Consider the following 18,637-nt stretch of genomic DNA (forward strand, 5'->3'; position numbering starts at 1 on the left):
TACTGAAGTAAAAAAACCATGAAGTTAAGTGAGCATAGATGAAAAATGCATTTAGCAAAAATCATGAAACTGATGAAGGTGGTATGTAAATGAGTAATTTGAAGCAGTGATCTACACCAAAGGAAACTTATACAATAATAATGTGTCCTAAATGTACTTGATAACAAAACTTCCCCTAAGTCTGGTTTGTGTAGGCCACTAGAACCCTCATTGGGAATGATCTAGTGCCCTGCACAAACTAGACAACATGTAGAAGATAAATTGCTTACCTCTGAGAATTGAACAGTCTGAGGGATACTGTAAGGTATGCACATCTGTATGAGATAGCACCTAAATTTCATATTGTATGAAAGTTCAGAGGAAAAAGACGTCATGAGGAAAGGCTTCACTGATACTGAAGGATGAATGGAATTTTAGAAGGTGTAGATAATGCAGAGGAAAAGAGCAGAGGCGTAGTTTAAAGCGTATTTAACGAATGAGTGGAGGCCAGTTTGGCTGGAGTGTGGTGTAACTATTAAGAAAGGTGGAACCTGGTTATAGAGAGTGTTTAATTTCTTAAAGTCTGGCTAACAGCAGCTCTGATGTGTGTGTGTGTGTGTGTGTGTGTGTGTGTGTGTGTGTGTGTGTGTAATTTTTTTTAATATTTATTTTTGAGAGAGAGACAGACAGACAGAGGGCATGAGCAGGGGAGGGTCAGAGACAGAGGGAGACATGGGATCGGAAGCAGGCTCCAGGCTCGGAGCTGTCAGCAGAGAACCTGATGCGGGGCTCCGACTCACAAACTTTGAGATCATGACCTGAGCCGAAGTCAGATGCTTAACCGACTGAGCCACCCAGGTGCCCCTCTGTATGTGTATTTTTTTAAAGTGTGTTGCCATTCCTGTAGAAGTAATACTAAGTTTAGGATGGGCACCTGACAACCAGGATTGACAAGTACTCCTACTCAGAAAGTCAGAAAGGTATAAAAACTAGAACACACACACACAGCTGAAAAAAGAGAACAGTTCAGCAGGGGATCAGAGCAGTAAGAACAGGCTAAACTCTGGCATCAGAAGAAGCACGCTGGTAACCTGCAACTGGAAGAGTTCAGGGTTTGGGACTAGTGTAGACAGTAGGCCTTGAACCTCATCTCTGTGAGAAAGTTCTCTTTAAAACAACATTCTGATCTTTGGAAGCTTACGACTAAAAGACTAGGTGGGGAAGCTGACAGGTATTCGTAGAAGAGAGCTGCTTCTGATACCTGTTCCTCCATCCACAATGTTGTCTGGAGAGGCAGGTCCTCTTTGAAAGCCCTGGCCCATGCCTGGCAACCTTTTCCTTTCTGGTTCCCCTGACACAAATACAAGTGGCTTGATTCTTTTCAAAAAAAAAAAAAAAAAAAGGGCTTTATTAAATATTAAGGAAGAAAGAAGAAATAAAATACAAGATGTCTTCACAGATTTACCCAGCATCTCTGAGAGCACTCTACCAGTCAAATCTCCTTTCCCTGTTTCCATCAGAGATACCTTCTCAAATTCCAAATTGTGCCATATGACTTGTCTCCTTAATTCTTTTCATGATTTTTCATTTATACAGAGATTCTTTACAGAGTACTTATTTATCTGACTTGGAGGAATTACAGTTAAAATTAAGACGATACTTGGGAAGGGTAAAGGACTTTCCTGTGAATACGTATGAGAGTTCCAGCTCTTTCCTAGAGCCTTCCCCAAATAGCTTCATTTGAAGGGTCACAGGTCACTAGATTTCAGACCCTTCTTCCTGTAGTGCTGGCTGGCTTTCTTTCTTTCTGTCTTTCTTTCTTTCTTTTTTTTCTTTTTATGTTTTTAATTTATTTTTGAGAGACAATGCGAGCAGGGAAGGGTCAGAGAGAAAGGGAGATACAGAATCTGAAGCAGGCTCCAGGCTCTGAGCTGTCAGCACAGAGCCCGACACGGGGCTCGAACCCATGAACCTTGAGATCATGACCTGAGCCGAAGCCGGACACTTAACTGACTGAGCCACCCAGGCGCCCCAAGTAGGGCTGGCTTTCTGATGAGACATATCTAGTCTGTCTCAAGGGGAAATCCCAGTGGGTGGGACTACAGCTGTCTACCTCAAGTCAACCTGGAGAGTTTGACCCTAACCCATTTTATAAATTGGTGTTCTGCAGAAGATTTTTTTGAGACTGGTCTGCAGCTTTAGAAGTGGAAGAGTAATGAGAGAAAGCGTTAGATGTTTTCTAAAGTTCGTTTTGGTCCCCAGATTCTCTGAGAACCTAGCTCCTCCTGGCTTATTTCTTGATTCACTTTATGTTAGTCTTGTTCTGGGGCGCCTGGGTGGCTCAGTCGGTTAAGCGTCCGGCTTCGGCTCACATCATGATCTCACAGTTTGTGGGTTTGAGCCCCGCGTCAGGCCCTGTGCTGACAGCTAGCTCAGAGCCTGGAGCCTGCTTCAGAGTCTCTGTCTCCCTCTCTCTCTCTGACCTTCCCCTGCTCACGCTCTCCGTCTCTCAAAAATAAAAACAAACAAAAAAACCCCATATGTTAGTCTTGTTCTATACAATTAATATTTTGTTAGAAAATAAAGAACCCTGCAAGAGGCTTTCATAGTTACCTTGTCCAGTTTCCCAGACTCAGCTCCAAAGAAAAGGACTCCTGAGAAATAACTACTTACAAAGAGGATTATGTAGCCAAATACACTAAGAGACTGTACTTTGATCACATTGGTAATTAGCATTTTTAAGCATGTGAAAAGTCTTATAATAAACCCATTTAACTTTAAGAGAGCATATCTTACATTTACTTGTTCAGAGCCCTGTTTTTGAATAATGCACTTTTTAACATCCTGTGTAGGTCAATTTGGGAAACAGATATAGTTCATTGCCCTGCTTTAAACATTTTTTAAAATTTATTTTAATTAATTTTTTTTAATTTTAGAGACAGAGCAGATGAGAGGAGCAGCAGGAGAGAGAGAGACAGAGACAGACAGAATATGCCAAGCAAGCTCTATGCTCAGCACAGAGCCCAATGCAGGGCTTGATCCTACAACCCTGAGATCATGACTTGATTCATGAGTCAGATACACAACCAACTGAGCCTTCCAGGCACTCCTATAGTGCCCTTCTTTTGTAAGGAATTTGAAATAGAAAATTATTTTCCATTGTCACACCACTATTTATCAGGTCTCAGTGTCATAAATATTCTCTGGTTGTCTCATATATGCTTGACTTCTTTTTTTCCCAGCTTTTTTGAGATCTAATTGACATACAGCATTGTATAAATTTAAGGTACATGTGTTGATTTGATACATGTATATATTGTGAAATGATTGCCACAAAAGGTTAGTTGACAGATTACCTCACATAGTTTGAATTTTGTATGTGTGTGTTGAAAACTTTAATATCCACTCATTGTCTTTCAAATATACAGCACAGTGTTCCTAACTATAGTCACCATATTGTACATTACACCCTAGAACTTAATCATTTTAAAACAGAAAGTTGGTACCTTTTGACTACCTTCACCTATTTCCCCCTTCTCCCTGCCCCTGGCAACTACCACTCTACTGTTTTCTGAGTTTTTATGAGTTTTTTTTTTTTCAAGATTACATGCATAAGTGAGATCAGAGTATTTGTCTTTTTTTTTTAATTTTTAATGTTTTTTATTTATTTTTGAGAGACAGAGACAGCGTGAGCAGAGGAGGGTCAGAGAGAGAGGGAGACACAGAATCTGAAGCAGGCTCCAGGCTCTGAGCTGTCAGCACAGAGCCTGATGCAGGGCTTAAACCCACGAACTATGAGATCATGACCTGAGCAGAAGTTGGACGCTTAACCAACTGAGCCACCCAGGCACCCCTATTTGTCTTTCATTGTCTGGCTTATTTCACTCAACATAATGAGTTCAAGGTTCATCCATGTTGTTGCAAATGGCAGAATTTCCTTTTTTATGGGTGAATAATATTCGTGTGTATATGTGTGTGTGTGTGTGTGTGTGAGAGAGAGAGAGAGAGAGAGAGAGATTTTCTTTATACATTTATCTGTCAGTGGATATTTGTTTTGACTCTTGTAAGTAATGTTGCAATGAACATATAGAAATCTCTTCCATATACTGGTTTCATTTCCTTCAGATATATACCCCAAAGTGAAATTGATGGGCCATATGGCAGTTCCGGTTTTTTTTTTTTTTTTTAGCTTATTGAGGAACTTCCATACTGTTTTCTATAGTGGCTATACCAGGTTACATTACCACCAGCAGGGTGTAAGGGTTCCCTTTCTTCACATCTTTGCTAGCATTTGTTATCCTTTGTCTTTTTGATATAGACATCCTAACAGGTGTGAGGGGATGTACCTTTGTGGTTTTGATTTGCATTTCTATGATGATTAGTGACATTAAGCACCATTGGAATCTTGATAAGGATTGCATTGAATCTGCAGATGGCTTTGGGTAGTATGGGCATTTTAACAGTATTAGTTCTTCTGATTTATAACCATTTCCTTGGTTAAAATTATTCCCAGTGTTTTTCTTTTCTTTTTTCTTTTTATTGATATTCAAGTTAGTTAATGTACAGTGTAGTCTTGGCTTCAGGAGTATAGCCCAGTGATTGATCTCTTACATATGACACCCAGCACTCACCTGAAAAAGTGCCCTCCTTAATGCCCATCACCAATTTAAACCATTCCCCCCACCTGCCTTGCAGAAGCCCTGGTTGTTCTTTGTGTTTAAGTCTCTTATGGTTTGCCTCCTTCTCTGTTTTTATCTTATTTTTCCTTCCATTATGTTCTGGTGAGTTTCTCAAATTCCTCATATGAGTAAAATCATATGGTATCTGTCTTTTTCTGACTGACTTATTTCGCTTAGCATAATACCCTCTATTTCCATCCATGTTGTCGCTAATGGCAATATTTTATTCTTTTTCATCACTGAATAGTATTCCATTTGTGTGTGTGTGTGTGTGTGTGTGTGTGTGTGTGTGTGTACGTATATACACATATACATATACCACATCTACTTTATCCATTCAACAGTCAGTGGACATTTGGGTTCTTTCCATAATTTGGCTATTATTGATAAGGTTGCTATAAACTTTGGGGTACATGTGGCCCATTTTTGTGTCCTTTGGATAAATTCCTAGTAGTATAGTTGCTGGGAATATTTTTTTCTTTTTGATGCTTTTATAAGTGGGGTTATTGTTTATATTTCAGACAGTTGATTGTTAGGCTATGGAAACAACTTATTTTTCTATGTTGATTTTGTATCCTGCAATTTTACTGAATCATTTTAACAGGTTTTTCTTTTTTTTAAGAATCATTAGGATTTTCTGTATATATGATCATATCCTCTGCAAACAGAGATAATTTTGCTTACTCCTTTCTAAGTTAGATGCCTTTTATTTCTTTTTCTTGCCTGATTGCTCTGGCTAGGTCTTAGTACTATGTTGGGTAGGAGTGGTGAATGTGGGCATCCTTGTCTTGTTCTTGATCTTAGAAGAATAGCATTCAGTCTTTCATAATTGAGTATGATGTTAGCTTTGGGCTTCTTTAATATGGAGTTTAGTATGTTGAGGTATGTTCCTTCCGTACCCAATTCAGTGATGGTTTTTTTAATTATTATTGTGAATAGATGTTGAATTTTATCAAATGCTTTTTCTGCATCTATTAAGATGATTATATGATTTTTATCCTTCTGTTTTATTTGGAAAGAGTTTGAGCAGGATTAGCATTAATTTTTCTTTAAATGTTTGGTAAAATTCACCAGGGAAACCACCTAGTCCAAGACTTCTTTGTTGGGAAGTTTTTGATTACTGATTCTATCTCCTTACTCATTATTAGTCTGTTCAGATTTTCTATTTCTATATGATTTAGCCTTGATGGGTTATATATTTCTAGTGCATCAATTTTTCCTGGGTTGCCCAATTTGTTGGTGTATAATTGTTAATAGTAGTCTTATCCTTCATATTTGTGATATTGTAATGTGTCCTCTTATTTTAATTTTTTTGGTCTAGTTAAAGATTTGCCTTTTTGTTCATCTTTTTAATGAACCAGCTTTTATTTTGTTAATCTTTTCTGGTGTTTTGCTATCCTGTATTTTATTTATTTCTTCTCTAATATTTAGTATTTATTTCTTCAACTAACTGTGGGCTTTGTTTATTCTTGTGTTACTAGGTTGTCTTTTGAGATTTTTTTTCCTTGAAACTTCATCACTATAAACTTCCCTCATAGAACTGCTTTTGCTGCATCCCACTGGTTTTCTTCTGTTGTGTTTCTGTATTTTTATGTTTCAGGATTTTGTTTAATTTCTGCTTTGCTTTCTTTTTTGGTCCATTGGTTAGACAGGAGTGTGTTCTTTAATTCCCATGTATTTGAGACGTTTCCAACTTTCTATCCATTACTGATTTGTAGTTTCATACCACTGTAGTTTTACAAGATAGTTGATATGGTTTCTGTCTTCTTGAATTTGTTGAGACTTGTGGCCTACCATGTGATCTATCATAGAAAGCATTCCATGTGTACTTGAGAAGAATGTGTATTCTGCTGTTAGACAGAATGTTCTCTTTGTGTCTGTTTGTTCCATTTGGTCTATAGTATTGTTTACATCTGCTCTTTCTTGGTTGATTCTCTGTATGGTCTATCTATCATTGAGAGTGGGTATTAAAGCCCCCAGCTTTTATTGTATTACTATTTATTTCTCCTCCTAGTTGTGTTAGCATTTGTTTTATGTGTTTATGTATTTTATGTATTTGTTTTATGTATAAATAGTTAAATATTTATAATTGTTATATATTTTTAATGAATTGACTCTTCTTCATTATATAATGACCTTCATTCTTGTGACCATTTTTAACTTAAAGCCTATCTTGTCTGATACTATCCCTACTTTCTTTTGGTTATCATTTACTTGGAATATGTTTCTATCCTTTCATTTTATATGTGTCCTTAAAGTTCAAGTGAGTCTTTTGTAGACATTATGTGTCTCATTGGGGTCCTGTTTTTAATCCATTCAGCCATTCTGCATTTTTTTGGGGGGGGGGAATTTAATCCATTTACTTTTAAAGTAATTATTGATGGGTAAGCACTTACTAATGCCATTTTGTTCTATTGAATTCTGCAGTCATAATTTTTTTGCTCCATGATTTCTGATTTTGATGGTTTCTTTCTTTGTTGCACTTTCATTTTGTTCATAGCACTGTTTTCCTAATTTAATTTAGCCATCTCTTTTCTTGTAGTTTACTGGTGTTCTTTAAGATCATTCTGAATTCTTTTTCAGACAGTCCATTTTATTAGGGTCAGTTTTTGCAGCATTTTTAGTTTCTTTTGGTGGTGTCATGTTTACCTGTTTCTTCATGATTCTTGGTTTTTTGCATTGGTATCTCTGCATTTGTTTAAGCAGTCTCCTTTTTCAGACTTTACAGGTTCACTTTAGCAGGGAAGCCTCTGTGGGAGGCCTCTCTGGGAAGGCAGGGCTTGCTATTAGTATCTCTTGTTGAGTGAGGCCATTGCCCGTGCTCCGAGGTTGGGGGGATGCATCTGGCTGGGGTCCATGTTTAAGCAGAATCACTGGGCAACTATCTTCTTGTTTGGATGGGGCTATTAATTGTGCTTCGCAGTCAGGTGGGCTCATTAGCTGGGATCTGCGATGTCCCAGGCTATGTTCCTTGGCAGTATGGTGCCTCTGGTTGAACTCCTTGATTGGATAGGGCTACAGGCTGGCCTTTGCAATCATCCCTGGTTGTGTGGGGTCTCAGATAGTGCTCTACAACCATATGGTGCCACTGGCTGAACTCTTGTGTTTATATGGGGCTTGCATTTCGTGCCCTGAAGTTCAGTGAGGCTGCATGCTTGTCTTCATGATCATGTGAGGCATTGGCTGTGCTCATCTGATAGGCAAGGTCATTGGCTAGGCTTCCTTGTCTCTTGGGACCACAGGCTATGCTACTTGATTGGGTAGAGTTAACAGCTTGGTTTCCTGTCTGGGTAAAGGCCACAGGCTGTGTTCAACAATTAGGCAAAGCAAGTAGTCAAGTAGTAGAGGCTCCTCTGCTTATTAGGGTTATAGGCTAAGCTTCTCAGCTGGCTGGGACCGTAGGCTAGGCTGTGTCTTACAGTACAATTGGCTGTGCCCTCATGTTTTCCAGGCCACTATTCAGGATTTTTCGTTATGTGGGGTCAGAGGTTATGGTGAACAGTTGGACAGGGCTGTTGGTTTGATTGATTTCCTGATGGAGCAGAGCTACAGGATAAGCTCTGTGGCCGCTCTCATTCCCTGGCTGGGCTTCCTGGATGGGTGGAGCTGGAGGTTATGCTCAGTGTTAGGGCAGAGCTGGGAATTTGCTTCCTTTCTTGGGCAAGATGGTAGAAGAGGCCTGCCTGCCAGTATGGCCCACTGACTGGGGATCCAAATCAGGCAAAACTGCCAACCAAGTTCCGTAAGCTGGAGGAGGCCAGTGGCTCAGCTCTGGAAGGCTAGAGCTACTGGGTGGAGTCTCTTTTTAGGAGTGCTGCTGCAAGCATTAAAGCCATCCATCAGCCAAGATCTGAGCACTATTTGCTGTAAGCTCCACCCCCTTCTCCATCTCTGTCTGTCTCCAGTAGTCAAGCCCTGTAGATTCCTGTGAGACAAGACATGAGTGGGCTTCTTGGGAAGTGTCCCATGTGCTGGAGGAGCTAGATGTCTGCCCCTGGGCACTCTTTCCCCAATGTAGAAACCATAGGCCCTGGTGGGGGGGGGGTCTCATAGTGGCACTCCGCCACTGTAGGGGAAGGGCAATGGTGTCAGAGTGTGTCCAGTCCTCTTACCCTTCCAATGTGGGATTTTCACAATGATGTTTTTTCTATGGATAGTTGACCGTTAGTCTTCTTGTGAGGGGGACTATAGTTGGGAATGACCTATATGGCCATCTTGATTATATCATTCTCCTCTATATGCCTAACTTCAAGTAGGCTATACATTTCTTAATGGGACAGATCGATTATGTCTTATAATTTTGCCTTTCTGGTGCTTAACTGCATGTTGGGAATGTGAACAATTGGTGAACAATAAATATGTGGCAATTCTGTGATTGAGCCCTGTAAGAAAATGAAGCATTAAGGTATGAATTAGCTTTTGTGTATATTTTCATCTTTTAAAAACAATTGCTGTTCCTCCATGCATACCTGCATTTGGATTATGCGTTTTTTTTCCTTCAAAATCTCTATTGTCAGTAATTCATTGTTATTGATTCATACTCTTTATTGGTAAAAACTCTGTGGGCTGCTTTGCCTCAGGGATAATTTAATTAGGGTACTACTGCTTGATACCATTCAAGAAAATGTTATACCCTGAAGGGTATTGGATTTGTCACCGAATGACACTGAAGAGAAGCCAGGGATAGGCAAATTCATAACATCCTAGCTTGGCTATTATAATTGGACCTTTTGGCATTTTTGTCCAACATTTTTTGTTTATATCATATCACTGCCTTCCTAAGAAATAAGCATGTGACCAATTTGATGACTTTTATCTGATAAGAACAGAAACTAATGGTAGATAAATAAGGACATAGTAAGTTGATAACAGATAGGGTCCATGCCTTCAGAATGCTGTGTTTCTCTAAAGTTAGATATCTATTTATGAGGAAGAAAACATTTGTGTAAGGGGACAAGATTGGAATGCACTAAAATGAAATGTTCATGTTGACCACATTAGCTTTAATGGAACTTATTTGATACAGTGACTCAATCTCTGTGAATCTGACTATGTGTATTTGTTTTTTTTTATACAGGGAATCATCATCCAGGGACCTGCCAGAGACCACAAGAAAACATGGGGAGGAGTAAGTTTCTCTTTGCTTTTAAATAATTTATACTTTCTCCATATTAATCTATGTATACAGGAAATCAAATTTGCAACTCAATGTTTTTTTTGTGGACATCTAAATTGTATTTCTGGTTAGGATTAGAAAGTTTTTGTCTGAAGCAGGGCTGTGCAGAGAAAGACCAACAGACCACATGCTGCTCATTGGCAAGGTTTTCTTTCTTTCTTTTTTTTTTTTTAATTCCTTCTGCTCTTTTCTGAACATCTCCCGGTACAGGGAGAGATGGCTCAAACTTGATATGTATAGACCTGCCCTAATCCCAGCTTCTTTACAACTTTTAGGAAAGTTATTCATTTGCTTCCATTGGTTCCTAAGCCTTGTTGATAATTACATCAACAAAAACAGATTCTGCTATACAACCAATGACAGTATTAAGAAATTCATTGTGAGGTTAATATATAAATGGTTTTGATTTCCCCTAAAATGTTAAAGCCTGGCATTAAGAACCATTAGATGAATTCCTTTGATTTGTCCTTTCTCATGAGGCTATTTATAGTCATTTTATCTTTAATAGTAACCGATCACTGGTGACTTCATAAATTATCCTAATCAACATAGACCATAAAATCAAATGCATAAAAGACCTCAGAGGAAGACTAGGTGTTGTGTAGTATAGTGAGAAATGTATTAGGCATAGAGTCAGGAGCCTGAAAAAAATTCTACTTATAGTACTTTGATCTAATCCTAGAGTTCCCCTATATTTGTTTGTGCATCTCAAGTGTGATTCATATATTCTGCACTTCCAGCTTCAGGAAGTTGTGGTTGGCATAATGTAATGATACGTATAAAAGTGTGTTGGGAACTCTAAAGTATAATATAAGAGAGCAGCTCATTCTTGTCCTTATTGAGTTAAGTATATTTTCATTGGTTTTGTCTCCTAATGGTTAAAATAAAGTTTTTTTGATCAGATGTTTCTGTAGGCAGCAAGCAGGGCTGGGACTGGGGTTGTGCAAGTGACATAGAGTGCCCCCTTATGTTTTGTGCTCTAGGCACTTTGCTTGCCCCACCTTAGTATGGGCCCTGGAAGGTAGCCCCAGGGATTATGGATCAATGATGGAAAATTTCTTCCTGAACCTTGTTAAGTCAGATTTGCCTGTTTCCTCTAGTGATATCTTTAGGGATTGATTAGCCCCAGGAATTTTGGTTCTTTCCTAACCTCCACAAAATACACCAATCTCCTGATAGTTTAGAAATGTAAAAAAATGAATAAGCTTGGTTCAGAAATATTTAAAAAAATACATTTACAAAGAACTGTTGAAAGTTCTGGGACTAATTCTAACCCTAAGTCAGCTGTCAGCAGAAGTTTCCAGAATAACTCATTGTGGCTTGGTCCCTACGTAATCTCAGGCTTCAGGTGGATTTCGATAATGTTTGGATTGTTGGATTTCATAATGACCACAACAAGAAGAAAGCTGCACTGAGACAGAGCAACACATTCCTTGTTTCCTCTCTTCCTTTTCAGAATGATCCTCAGGTCATTAGCAAGGAGATCTTTAGGAGCTTACTTTAAAAGTGCTTCAGCAAGTGTTTATTTAAATGGTCAGGCAATAAGAGTTCTTGATAAAGGGTAGGGCATGGTACTGTTATTTGCACAGATGGGCATATTTCCAACCCAGAGATGAGGTAAGGGAAGTGCTCCAAAAAATGCTACTTTACACACACATGGAAGCTTATAATAGCTTTTGGACTGTTTTTGTTGTCCACTTTAAAAGCATTCTTAACATCCTGAGTCTTGAAGCCTCCATCCTTTACTCTCTAAGCTTTACTTAGCTTGCCTGATTTCACTTGCTAATTGCTGTCACTGTTAGGGGGGGAAAAAAGATGCTACTGTGTGGTATTTTTTTTCTTTTCTGGCAACATACAATGAAGTTTTTACTGGATTTGGCAAAGATTCTGACAAACATAGCTCAATGTGTCATACAAAGGGACAGCAGAGGAAAATAACACAAAGACATGGCACTAGCCTCATTAATGAGGAGGCTTGGAAACAAAGAACACAGCTGGAAAACTATACAGTGTAGGTGAAAAATTAAAATTAATATTGAGGTGAATTTCTTTTACTATCCTTTGATACTGGATGAAATTATTTATAAATATGTTAGATGAATCATTCTTTTATGTGACATGAAAAAATTGTAAGCCAAGTCCTAAAAATGGTTGTGGGAGGATAAGAACACACTTTTGTATTTAATTTTTATGACACCACCATCAGTGTCCATTTTATTTCCTTGAAATCCCATTTACTCTCTCTCTATATCCCATATATATATTTAGTATATTTAGTATATATATGGGATATATATAATATATATGGTATTTATGAGATATATATCATAAAATCGGATTTACTACATATAGTTAATATGTATATGGTATATATATATATATATATACTACATATGTAACATATATAGTTATAGTCTATAAATATTACATGGAATTTAAATATACTATAATATGTTATATATATTTATATTTTATATATAATAGTATAGCATAAATTATATAATATACTATACTTAATATATAGTATATATTGTATACCATATATAGTATATAGTATAGTGTTTATAGTATATCTATTAAATATATGTTAATAAATACACACACACATATACATATACACACACATACACATATATATATGAGTTCTGAGCTAGCGCCTTGTACTTAGGACTTTTTTTTAATGTTTACTTATTTTGAGAAAGAGAGAGAGAGAGTGAAAGCGCAAACGGGGATGGGGCAGAGAAAGGAGGAGAGAGAGAATCTCAAGCAGGCTCTGCACTGGCAGTGCAGAACCCAACATGGGGCTTAATCCCATGAACCATGAGATCATAACTTGAACGGAAATCAAGAGTCAGATCCTTTACTGACTGAGCCATCCAGGCACCCCTATATTCAGGATTTTTAAGAATATGTAATTATTTGGATATTAACAAGTATCTGTGGAACACTTCATAACTCGTCGATATTACTCATATGGTATCTTACTTGAGTTGTAAGAGAACCCTGTGATGTACATTCATATATTTCTTGCAGCATGGGGGACTGGACAGATGGGCAAAGAGAATTGGTTCACCATTTATGATAACAACTAAAACAGGTGTATCAGATAGTGGAGTGCCTTAAATATCAAAAGTCTTCTGAGCAGCGGGGGACATAGCCCACAGTATGAGGTGTCTAAAGTAAGAGGCTTAAGACACCACTTACCTGGTGAAAGCCACCCTTCTTGATCGATAGGTTTTTGTGTTTGTGGTTTTTCTGAACAGGAAGAATATAATACATTATGGAACATCAGAATAGTATGTGACAACAAGGGGAGATGCTGTTACAAAAAGAAACAGCATGTATAAATAAAATCGTAAGATTTTAGTGGAGAATTAATATTTTCACAAAGAAGAGAATGTGAATATTTTACAAATGTGTATCATAGGCTCACAAAATACTATGTACATAACGCTGAGGTATTTATCTTTATTATTTTCAGATGGAAATTAAAACTTTATTCTACCTTTTCTAATTCTCACCCCCTGAGCAACTGGTAGATTCATGACAAAGTGACAAAAGTCTCAATACTCAACAAAGTAATTTCATGGGTCTTCCTAAAAATTTTGGAAGTTATTGTTTCGTTACAATGTATGAGTAGAATTCGATTTTTTAAAGGTGTTTGTTTATTTTTGAGAGCGAGCGAGTGAGCAAGCATGAGGGGGGGAGGGCAGAGAAAGAGAGGGAGACACAGAATCTGAAACAGGCTCCAGCGTGAGCTGTCAGCACAGAGCCCGATGCGGGGCTTGAACTTAGGAAGGGCAAGATCATGACCTAGGCCAAAGTCCGACACTTAACCAACTGAGTCATCCAGTTGCCCTAAATTTGGTTTTTTAAGTTATACCTATTTTGCATCTGAATTCTTTTTATCAGAACATAGTTCTCTTACTGTATGTTCTAAGTACTCTAGCAGCAGTTTATGATATTTGTTAGCCTAATATATAGTTATTGATTGCTAATTTTACTGTCTTTACCTTAGGAACAGAGCTTCTGGTAGAAATTCATTAAGCTGTCTCAATAATAGCAAACCTACTCATAGGCCTAACTGGACAAACCTAACAGAGGACCATAGGGAGGGGAAGAGGGAAAGAGAGCTGGGGAGAGTGAGGGACACAAATCATGAGAGACTATTGAATACTGAAATGGAACTGTGGACTGAAGGGGGAGGGGGAGGGAGGGAAGGGGGTGATGGTCACGGTGGGGAGCACTTGTGGGGAGAAGCACCGGGTGTTATATGGAAACCAATTTGATAATAAACTATTATAAAAAAAATAATAGCAAACCTGTTTTACAAAATAGGAATAATATTTAGTTGCAAATCTTCAAAAGGATTAATTTTGCTTTGTTTTATAGAAAACAGTGTCTGGAATAGGTGAATGATGGCAAGCAGACAGGTCTTATTTGTGGAGAATAATTAAAATAAAAATATGAAGATAGCTTAGCATTTTTTGTTTCTCCCCTTTCAGTGTTTAGTCTGTGGAAATAGCTTTTACTCAGCCAAAGGTCTACAAAATCTTAATCTGAAAACATCAGTTTCCACCTTCATTTTCTATATCTAATGGTAACTTAATCCCTTTGATGTTCTAGTATACATGAACATACCGTTTTGCTTTAAAAAAAAAAAAGTGGCAATGTGCCAGTTACAGTCTTGGTTTTTTATTGAAATGTAGCAGCATAATTCTTTGGGTCCCTGGGTGTGCTTGGCTCCTTTTAGCCAAACCTGTTCCCCCCCTTATCAAGACTTAGTAGAAGGAAAGATGGTTTAGAGCTACCACAGTATATCTCTAAGCTCTTTGATTCATTGCTGAACTACTGCTCAGTTGAGGCCAATCCTAAATTTTAACTCTGAGCATACAGCTCTGTGTTGTCAAACAGGAAATAAATGTTCAAACTGACAAGCCTTGTAAACTGAATGTCTCTTAATGTAGTGTCTGATTTCATTTGACAGCTCCCTGGTTTATAGTTCAAGTCAAGGCACACATTTAAAGACAATTAATTATTTCATTTACTGGCTTATATTAAATTTCAGAGTCTCTTTATTACAGTAGCATATTCATGCCTCTGCAGTTTAGATGATGTCACCAATTTATCGTAAACCTTATCTTCATAATTTTATAACAGTAATACAGATCTGCTTGGGGTTGACAACAGCCATAATTTTTTCCTGGCAAGTCTTTCCCACTAGGAAAATGAGTTTACTATTGAAGGGTCAAGTTACTTAAAAAAAAAAAAAATCTCATTGTAATGCTTGATGCTTTTCTGTCCTTGATGGCTTTTACCTATTTAACAAGAAAATAACCTTTGGTACATAAGTTAGGCTTGCACTACTGACATTTTCATTTCATTTGAGGCAAAATTCATGTAACACAGAAGTGACCATTTTATTTATTTACCTGGTTTTCAGGTTTTGCTTCATATATTTTATTAATAGTTTATTACCAAGTTGGTTTCCATATAACACCCAGTGCTCTTCCCCACAAGTACCCTCCTCCATAACCATCACCCCCCTTCCTCTTCAGCCCTCAGTTTGTTTTCAGTATTCAAGAGTCTCTCATGATTTGCCTCACTTCCTCTCCCTGACTTTTTCCCACCCCCTTCCCCTCCCATGGTCCCCTGTTAGGTTTCTCCTGTTAGACCTATGAGTGAAAACATATGGTATCTGTCCTTCTGCCTGACTTATTTCGCTTAGCATGACTCTTTCCAGGTCCATCCACTTTGCTACAAATGGCCATATTTCATTCTTTCTCATTGCCATGTAGTATTCCATTGTGTGTGTGTGTGTGTGTGTGTGTGTGTATGTGACCATTTTAAAATGTATAACTCAGTGACATTTAGTACCTTCACAATGTTATACAACCGTCTGGTTCCAAAATATTTTCCAGTGCAGATGCCAGACCCATTAAGCAGTCTCTGTTCCTCCCTCTCCCTAGGCCCTGGCAACCTGTAATCTGGTTTCTTACTCTGTGGGTTTATCTATTCTGAATATTTCTTATGAAGGGAGAAATACAACCTATTTCCTTTTGTGTCTGGCTTTTTTCATTTGTGTTTTTTTTAGGTTTATCCATGTTAATATTAATATTAGTACCTTATCCCTTTTATGGCTGAATAATATCCCATTGTATAAATATACCACATTTTGGGGCACCTGGGTGGCTCATTTGGTTAAGCATCCGTCTTCAGCTCAGGTCATGATCTCACAATCTGTGGGTTTAAGCCCCACATTGGGGTCTGTGCTAACAGCTCAAGGCCTGGAGCCTGCTTCAGATTCTGTGTTGCCTCTCTCTGCCCCTCCCCTGCTCACACTCTGTATCTCTCTCAAAATAAAATAAAGACATAAAATAAAAAAATACATATACCACATTTTGATTATCTTTTCATCAGTTGATGGACATTTGGGTTGTTTCCACCCTTTGGCTGTTGTAAGTAATGCTCTATGAACATTATTGTACAAGTTTTTATTTGAATCTCTGTTTTCAGTTTTCAAGATGTGTATCTAGGAGTGATTGTTGACGTTTTGTTGGTGAAAGATGCTGTCCTGTATGTTCTAAGATGTTTAGCAGCATCATTGGCCTCTCCACACTAGAGGCCAGTGGTTCTTTCCTCTCCAAGTTTGATAACCAAAAATGTATCCAAACATTGCTAAATGTTCCCTGGCGGGCGGGGGGGGGGGGGGGTTGCAAAATTGCCCTGGGCTGAGAACCACTGGTTTAGAATAAAGGAAAGTAAATCTTTAGAGATAAGCCATAATTCACATATTATGATGTTTTTCATAGAAGTAATTTGAGTCTAAAGGAGAGCATTATATGGTTATAGAAACCAAGGTATAGCCCTGGTTCTGTAATCAAGCAGTTGTATCTTTGGGTAAGTCACTTAACCTCTGGACTTCAGTTTTCTTGTCAATAAAATGAAGGGGTCGAGATGGGGCAGTGGTTTCCAGTGTGTGCAGTGAAGCCCCAGCTTTTCAAAAGGGGTCCCTGAGGAACCACCATAAGGTAAAGGAAGAAAACGAAGTGCTCATGGTATGTAGCACCTCCCCTTCTGAAAGAGAAAGCAAAAGTTCGCATTCTGCTATCATTTCTAGAGAAAATTCACATGTAAACAGTATTAATTTCACCAGTAAAAAGTTATTTCTGAAATCTGTGTGCTAATTAATGAAGTCACTAATTTGTCATTGAGACCCCATTTCTTAAACATTATACTCTGCTGTTGTTGGCAGGAGAAAAAGGTAGCTGAATGCAGTCTTTGAATGCTGTCTGAATAGCCACCTCTGAAATGTGGCTTTTTGATTAACTGTAGAATATGTTCTATTAGGACATTTATCCATTCCTAGAGTCTACATTATAGCCAACTGAAAACATAATGAATGAATGAATGAATGAATGAATGAATGAATGAGTAAGTAAATAAATAAATAAATAAATAAGGGGCCTCTGGGTGGTTCAGTTGGTTAAGCGTCCAACTTTGGCTCAGGTCATGATCTCACGGTTCGTGGGTTCAAGCCCCGCATTGGGCTCTGTGCTGACAGCTCAGAGCCTGGAGCCTGTGTTTGGATTCTGTGTCTCCCTCTCTCTCTGACCCTCCCTTGTTCATGCTCTCTTTCTCTATCTCTCAAAAATAAATTAAAAAACATAAAAAAATAGATTACAGCCAACTGTCATATAGATGGTATTATACTGTCTGTGTTGACAAGTTGTAAAGCATTCACTGTAACATAGAGTTAAGTATTTAAAACTATATTTCATATTTGGTAAGTTCTGTCTACATCTCTTTTCCCCATTAAATGGTGATTATCAGTTATAGTTATTTCCATATTCTTCCAAGTGGGACAGAACTGTAATCAATGTAGATAGAATTTATAAACTAACAAGAAACTTTTATGGTTGTAAAAAATGTAAACACTAAAACCAATGATATTCTTGCTGATATAATCAAGACACTAGTGATAAGAGAAAAACCCATCTTTGGAATTCTTCTGTTTTGATGATTTCACCAGATTGTGTGCTTAATTTTGTGCAGATTAGACCATTTGCTAGTTCTGTATTTGTTTCCTGTGGGTAAGGCATACTCCGTCATCCATAAATATCATGTATTAAGAGTATCATACATTTAAGTCAATTCTGAAGATTGCTAATAACTTGATTGCTGGCATGTACCATTTCATGTAGAATTCGTTAATAAGAAGGGGTTATAAATTATAAAATTCCTTCAAAGAAAACTTGGCCTTCTACCTTTCTTTGTGAGAGAATCTATTTTACCATTTCTCTGTATCTCATTATTCCTTAGTAAGCATAAAATCACTGGGGTGCTTGGGTGGCTCAGTTGGTTAAGTGTCCAACTTTGGCTCAGGTCATGATCTCACGGTTCGTGGGTTTAAGCCCTGTGTCGGGCTCTGCTGACAGCCTGGAGCCTGCTTCGGATTGTGTCTCCCTCTCTCTACCCGTCCCCACCCCCACTGTGTTTCTCTCTTTTAAAATATAAAACATTAAAGAAAAAACAAAATCATTGGACAAGAGACGTCTGAATATACGATGTAAAATTTGGCTTTTATTTTTTTTCCATAATATTTTATTGTCAAATTGTTTTCCATACCACACCCAGTGCTCTTCCCCTTAAGTGCCCTCCACCATCACCACCACCTCTTTTCCCCCCTCCCCCTTCCCCCTCAACCCTCAGTTCATTCTCAGCATTCAATAGTCTCTCAAGTTTTGCAACCCTCTCTCTCCCCAACTCTCTCTCCCTCCTCCGCTCCCCCTGGTTCTCCATT

The 18,637-nt window shown here is 38.1% G+C and overlaps 1 protein-coding gene across 2 annotated transcripts in view; it reads left to right on the forward strand.

Moving 5' to 3' along the window:
• The window catches only part of PRRG1 (proline rich and Gla domain 1), a 121,908-nt gene that overhangs the window by 50,433 nt on the left and 52,838 nt on the right, over window positions 1–18,637 (forward strand). For both annotated transcript variants that reach the window (XM_029929958.1, XM_029929957.1), the window contains exon 2: window positions 9,736–9,786. In XM_029929958.1, the coding sequence (XP_029785818.1) occupies window positions 9,777–9,786 (10 nt within the window). In that variant the 5' untranslated portion in view covers window positions 9,736–9,776. The remainder of the gene's footprint in view (window positions 1–9,735; window positions 9,787–18,637) is intronic.

Source organism: Suricata suricatta, chromosome X (genome assembly GCF_006229205.1).
Source record: "Suricata suricatta isolate VVHF042 chromosome X, meerkat_22Aug2017_6uvM2_HiC, whole genome shotgun sequence".
In the NCBI taxonomy this organism is placed as follows: Eukaryota; Metazoa; Chordata; class Mammalia; order Carnivora; family Herpestidae; genus Suricata; species Suricata suricatta.